The sequence below is a fragment of the Acanthamoeba castellanii genome (assembly GCF_000313135.1).
Source record: "Acanthamoeba castellanii str. Neff unplaced genomic scaffold scf7180000084763, whole genome shotgun sequence".
Taxonomy (NCBI): Eukaryota; Discosea; order Longamoebia; family Acanthamoebidae; genus Acanthamoeba; species Acanthamoeba castellanii.
In genome coordinates, this window is record NW_004457323.1 from 337,578 (window position 1) to 343,607 (window position 6,030).

The 6,030-nt window shown below is 62.3% G+C and overlaps 4 protein-coding genes across 4 annotated transcripts in view; all 4 read left to right on the forward strand.

Annotated features, from left to right (window-relative positions):
• The window catches only part of ACA1_243420 (Ras subfamily protein), a gene marked incomplete at both ends in the record, with an annotated part of 1,793 nt that extends 1,235 nt beyond the window's left edge, over positions 1-558 (forward strand). Inside the window, 3 exons of the mRNA XM_004335357.1 lie at positions 58-132; positions 265-370; positions 470-558. Of these exons, the coding sequence (XP_004335405.1) occupies positions 58-132; positions 265-370; positions 470-558 (270 nt within the window). The remainder of the gene's footprint in view (positions 1-57; positions 133-264; positions 371-469) is intronic.
• Positions 559-1,249: 691 nt separating this feature from the next.
• On the forward strand, positions 1,250-2,560 carry ACA1_243430 (Fbox domain containing protein; the record flags this gene model as incomplete). The annotated part of the gene is made up of 1 exon (XM_004335358.1): positions 1,250-2,560. One exon carries the CDS (start codon positions 1,250-1,252, stop codon positions 2,558-2,560), a length of 1,311 nt encoding a protein of 436 aa, XP_004335406.1.
• A 419-nt stretch (positions 2,561-2,979) lies between these two features.
• Positions 2,980-4,483, forward strand: ACA1_243440 (flavincontaining amine oxidasedehydrogenase, putative; the record flags this gene model as incomplete). Its single annotated transcript, XM_004335359.1, has 2 exons — positions 2,980-3,973; positions 4,080-4,483. 2 exons carry the CDS (start codon positions 2,980-2,982, stop codon positions 4,481-4,483), a joined length of 1,398 nt encoding a protein of 465 aa, XP_004335407.1.
• Positions 4,484-4,775: 292 nt separating this feature from the next.
• ACA1_243450 (uncharacterized protein) lies at positions 4,776-5,497 on the forward strand (the record flags this gene model as incomplete). The annotated part of the gene is made up of 4 exons (XM_004335360.1): positions 4,776-4,806; positions 4,992-5,117; positions 5,232-5,304; positions 5,404-5,497. The coding sequence occupies 4 exons, from the start codon at positions 4,776-4,778 to the stop codon at positions 5,495-5,497; spliced, it is 324 nt and encodes a 107-aa protein (XP_004335408.1).
• Between the last annotated feature and the right edge of the window lie 533 nt (positions 5,498-6,030).

A 6,030-nucleotide genomic window follows, 5' to 3' on the forward strand; every position in this document is an offset into this window, starting at 1 on the left:
ATTTGCCACAACCTCGAAAATTCGTTTGCGATCTCACGCCTTTGCTCCGCTTTCTAGGTGCGCAAGCTTTTGGTCGGAACGAAGTGCGATCTTGAGAGCAAGCGTGTGGTGGACAAGGCCAGAGGCCAGCAGGTACTTCGCCTTCTTACAACTTTGTGACCGATTTCTTCTCCTCTTCGTCGGAAATCACTTTGGAAGATTTCGTCCACACATGCATGCTTTTTGCTGACGTGTTAACCACGCCGTTCTGTCCTCCACTTTTAGCTTGCGGATGAGCTGAACGTTCCGTTCGTTGAGACGTCATCCAAGAACTCCACAAACGTCGAGCAGGCCTTCTTGCTCATGGCCAAGGAGATCAAGAACAAGCAGGGTAGGCCTCGCTCTTCTCTTTCTAAAGCCTCTCATCTGCGCTCTTTCTTTGCTCTGCGTCTTCTGTACTTACTTGGCTTGGTCGTGCCTCATCGTGTAGGTCCTCCTCCTGCTGCCTCCACCCAGAAGAAGGTCGATCTCAGCGGACCCACGACCCCTGTGGGCGGCGACAACGGCGGCTGCTGCTAAGTGTGAGTTCCCAGCCGGAGGCGAGCACTGCACACAAACGAAGATGTGAGGGTGGTGGAGGAGAACACCTGGGAAAGGAGGAGGGACCCAAGGGAGCTCGTTCCATCCATCGAGGAAACAAACAAACAACAACTTGGACATACTTTCGTAAGAAGTTCTTTTTTTTCTCGGGCCTGCAAAACAAGTTATTGCATTTATTTATTCTAATTAGCACGAAAAAGAAAGGAATTATTTGTTATTTTTCTTGGCTGTCCATCAGAGCAGTTGGCGTCGAAGGAGGTCCAACGTTGCTGGAATAGAAGACCCGAGCGAGAAGATGGAAGAGAAGGAGGTGGCGTTGGGCGAGTGGCGTGTGCAGCTGTCACTACTCCCGCAGGACAACGGCGGTGGTCACCTTTCGGTTCGCGTGCAGCTGGCCACCCCCCTTGGCAGCACAACCACTACCACCATCATACCGTTGCCGTCGTTGCTGCACTCTCATGCTCCTACGCCTTCTTCCTCTTCTCCTTCACCCCTCACAAGCGAAACGCCTTCTTCGACCCAAACGGAGCGAAAGCGGTCAAGAGACGACGAAAGCGAAGTCTCATCACTTTCAGAGACCACCTCCTCCACGAAGAAGAAGAAGACAAAGAAGGACCACAAGTGGCCGAGCACAGAGGGCGGTGGGGCGTCGAGAGCGGTGACACTGATGATGGACCTGCCGGACGAGGTGCAGCTCGAGGTGCTGGGCTGGGTGCCTCCCCACGACCTGGCCGCCACGCTGCCGCTCGTGTGCCGCCGCTGGCGCACCCTGGCGCGCGACCCCGCCCTCTGGCAGCGGCTCCACCGCCGACTGCTGGGCACCGCCGGCCCAGCCGCTGCGTCGCCCGACGGGGCCGAGGCCGTGGATCACGCCGGCGATGACGATCGTGAAGATGATGAAGAGGAGGAAGACGACGTTGATGGTGAGGCGAAGGCCAGCGCGGCGCTGGCCGAGCTGCAGTGGGCGTTGGTGTGGATGCCGCGGCAGGACAAGTACCACGAGATCAAGCGCGAGCAGGAGCTGTGGGAGCTCGAGAAGAAGAAATGGATGACGCGGCTGCTGTGGGCCGCGAGCGAGGGCTACCCCGCGCCAGTCCAGCAGAGCCTGGTCGGGCTCGAGCGCCTGACCATGCAGCCGGTGCCGCGCGGCCCTCTGCCGCGGCTCGACGTGCGGCCACCAGACCAGCCACTGCCTCGCTTCACCGCCAAGGACCACGGGCCGCCCATCTACCGCCCGTGGCTAGGCGAGCCCGAGCCCGCGGCCGGGTCCCACCAGATCGACCTGCTCGACCACATGGGCAAGGCCGCGCTGATGGCGGCCCAGTGCGGCCACACGGACGTGGTGCGACTGCTGCTCGATCGCGGGGCCGAGCTGAATCTGGACCTCTTCTGCCACGGCCTCCGCCACGGGTCCCTGGAGCTGGCCGGGCTCGTGCTGGACCGCGCGCCGGCGTCGCTACGGAGCGACAGCGAACTGGCGCTGGAGCTCGCCGTGCGTCTGGCCGAGTGCACGCACACTGCGACGCTCGATCTGCTGCTCGAGCAGCACTTTATCACTCAACACATCTACGACGTGGCTCTGGCCCGCGGCCTGGCCAAGGCCGTGGGCCACAACGACATCGCCCTGGCCAGCGCGCTGCTGCCCGCGGGCGCCAGCGCCAACGCGACCACGGCGGGCCTGCGCAAGCCGCTCCTCTTCAAGGCCGTCGCAAAGGGGATCGATATGGTCAAGCTGCTCCTGGACTACGGCGCGGCGCCGTCGGTGGAGTTCACCACGGGTGGCGGGACGGGCCTGCGCACGCCGCTCGATCGTGCCGTGAGCCGCGGCGCGGTGCACATCGTTGAGCTGCTGCTGAAGCGCGGCGCGGAGCCAAAGGTGAGCGAGGACATGCCGCGGTTTGCCGGCCAGGGCGTCAGCGACTGCCTCACCCTCATTCAGCGCGCCAAACGACAGAGCTTTGTGGACTCGCTCAGGTGTTGAGAGCCCTCAACATCACCACAACGTGTACATTCCTCCCACAGCTCCACTACATTCCACAAATTCCGGGTGCACACTGGGCGAAGAGAAACGCGAAGATGACGCTGGGCGTAGTCCATGATCTCATCCGATCCCGGCTGGAGCAATGATTCCAAACGCACATCTAGCAGGCTGACTGAGACAGCACGTAAAATGATTTCCTACTACGCAGTTGGGCTCTTCGCCGCTTTCATCAGCCTAATATGGCTCTTGTTCATCAAGGTAGCGATCAATCCTCACCCCCTACGTTTTTGGATTACAAGAGATTTGAGTCACATGAGAATCTAACAATTGGGGCACTTCAGAACAACAGCGCTGCGGCCATCCCCGTGCCTGCCGGGCGGCGCAAGCGCGTGTGCGTGGTGGGCACCGGTGCGGCGGGCATGGCCGCCGTGTGGAGCCTCTCGCGCTTCCCCGACCGCTTCGAGGTCGAGGCCTGGGACCGCATGCCGCAGGCCGGCGGCGTCGCCACCTCCGAACCCATCGCCAGCGACGCCAAGGCCAGCCACGACGCCGGCAACGCGAGCACTTTCATCAACGACGGCGTGCAGGCCGCGGCGCCGACCTACCGCAACGCGCTGCTCATGATGGACGAGTTCGGGTTCAGTGGCAGCCCGTTCCACATTACGATCTCCTTCGGCCGGGGCGACCACCACTGGGCCAACTACCGCTCGTCGCCGCTCGTGCGGCGACTGCAGCCCGAGATCGCGCGCTTCGGCCGTGCGCTGCGGTGGATCAACCGGCTCGAGCCGCTGTTCGTGTTCGTGCCCATCCGGCTGGTCCTGCGTGCGCTGGGCTTCAGCGCCGACTTCCGCAACCGGCTGGTGTTCCCGCTCGTGGCGGTCTTCTTCGGCACAGGCAACCAGACGCCCAACGTGTCGGCCGCCATCATCGCGCGCGTCTTTCTCGACGACGACCTGCGGCTGTTCGAATACGACCCCGACACGCTCCTCAGCCAGAAGCCGCTCATGTACGCCTTTCCCAGCCTCGGCCAAGTCTACCGCACCATGCAGCAGAAGCTCGAGTCAACGTCGGCCACGACCGATCAACAGCCACGACGCGCGGTCAAGTTCAGAAACAACTGCACGGTGCGGGAGGTGCGGCGGCTGGCGGACAGGGTGGTGGTGACGGACAGCGAGGGCCACAGCGCCGAGTTCGACGAGATCATCTTTGCGTGCGACGCCGAGCAGGCGCTCAAGATGATCGCCGAGCCCACGCGCATGGAGCGATTCGCGCTGGGCAACGTGGAGTTCTTCAACGACGTCACCGTCACGCACAGCGACCTCGACTACATGCACAAGCACTACGAGCTCAACCTGGGTCCCGATGGCGACCAGTACTTCACCCGCACCGACGAAAGCGACCCCGAAAAGATCGGTATGCGCTATCGTGTGCGGCTGTGCTTGTGTGTGTCGTGTGTGTGTGGTGTGTGTGTCGTGTGTCGCGTCGCGTGTCGTATTTTTAATCAAGGTGCTGGGGACAGAGATGAGCTTCAATCTGTGCCAGTACCAACCGCAGCTGGCCGGGCGCGACCGACAGCAGGGTAACATCTTCCAGACGATCTTCCTCGACGACAACTGCTCCGCGATGTGGACCATCGACGCCATCGACCCGGCCAAGGTGCTGCTGCGCAAGTGGTGGCGCCAGTTCGCCCACACCTGGCGACACTACGCCTTCACCGTGCCGTGGATGCGGTTCGTCCAGGGCCGCCACCGGAGCTGGTTCTGCGGCAGCTACACGTTGGTCAACACGCACGAGATCGCCGTCATCTCGGGTCTCGCGGCAGCTCACCGGGTCGGCGCCACCTACCCCTTCTTCGACCGCGACCCGCTGGCGGCCAAGCAGTTCCGCACCTACATGGGCCTCTCCCACGGCGTCGCCGTCTGACGCCTCCTGTTCACATGCATGTGAAAGCCAAGAGGCCAGACAAACACCACAACACCGCGCCTACAAGTTTCATCAACCACCTTTTAGTCTCAAGTTGAGCACGTCACCAACAACAATGTGAACATTAAATTCACCACAGAGGTCCAGCCACGAGTGGGGCGGGATCATTGCTCTTTGGCCATCTTCGAGGAATGTCGAGAATGAGAATTAATTCATATTCTCCGCATTCCTGAGTTCATTCGCCGCGGAAAGTAGGGGATCGTCCGTGGGGCGTGAACAAGCACAACCCAAGATGCACGCCCCCACAGGTGGAGGTGGCTATGGTGCAGGCGGCCACTATGGATCTGGCCAGCAACCCATTTTATTTTATTCTACCGCAAGTACGTGCACCTTGCCCGTTTTCTTTCGAGATTAGCCGAATGATGATGAATTCTTTTGAGAGATGATGGCCACCATATGCGGAACATGAAGATGTGAATTCACGCGCCTCCCTCTATTCTCTTACCAGGCGGGCACGTCCAGCCCCAGATAACGAGCACAGCGCCGCAGGTGTTCGTCTCGCGTCGCCAGCAACAGCAGCAAGCCGCCGCCAGCGCAGCTGCATCGCCTCACCTCTTCCCGCTCCAACAGCCAGGTACGCTCTTCTTCTACACCTCTTCCTCTTCCTCTTCCTACTTTTCTACTTTCTACTTTTCCCACGTTCTTTCCAAACAACTGTGTTGAACGACGCTCGGCCGACTGTGCGCAGTTGGGTGGAGCGAGCCTGCCAGCCAAGCGGCCGTCTACGCGCACCCGCAGTACCCGCCGGCGCACCTGGTACAGTGGTCTCTCTCTCTCTCTCTTCGGGTCGAAGTGGTCGTGGCTGACCCCCGGAACGTGCGGCGCAGGCCTACGCGCAGCCGGGTCCGCGGCCATCTGAGCCGTACAACGCCTATGCCTCGCCCTACCTGCCCCAGCTGTCGGCCTCCCAGCAGCACCAGTACCTGCTCCAGCAGCAACAGCAGCAAATGCTGATGCAGTCCGCCTACCCACCGCACCTCTTCTACGGCCCGCAACCCACCTACTCGCCGCAGCCTCAGCCTCAGCAGCCGCCCGCGCAGCAGCAGCCGCAACAGCCCGCGCACCAACAAGCGTACCAGCAGCCGCCGCTGCAGCAGTCGACACAGCAGCAGCCGCCTCGCCACCAACCGCAGCCACAGCAGCAGCAGCAGCAGATCCCAGGGGGACTCTACAGTCCGATGACTCCTCTGCCGCAGGTCCCCCAACCGCAGCTGCGACAGGACCGCCTGAACGCGCAGGTGCAGCCGGCGGCTGCGGCGGGACCCCAGAGGCACCACCTCCCGGTCATCGCCGAAGTCGCGGCGTCGGCGACTCTCCTCGCGGCCGACGCGCAGTCTAGCCTCGCCGCGCGGCGCCAACAGCGGAGCTCATCATTCAGCGCCGTCGAGCAGGGCGGCTCGCCACTGCTCCAGCAGCCGGCCGTGCCGGCCTCGCCGGGCGCGGCCATCCCGCTCTCGGCCGTCACGCCCGGATCGCCGCTCGATGGC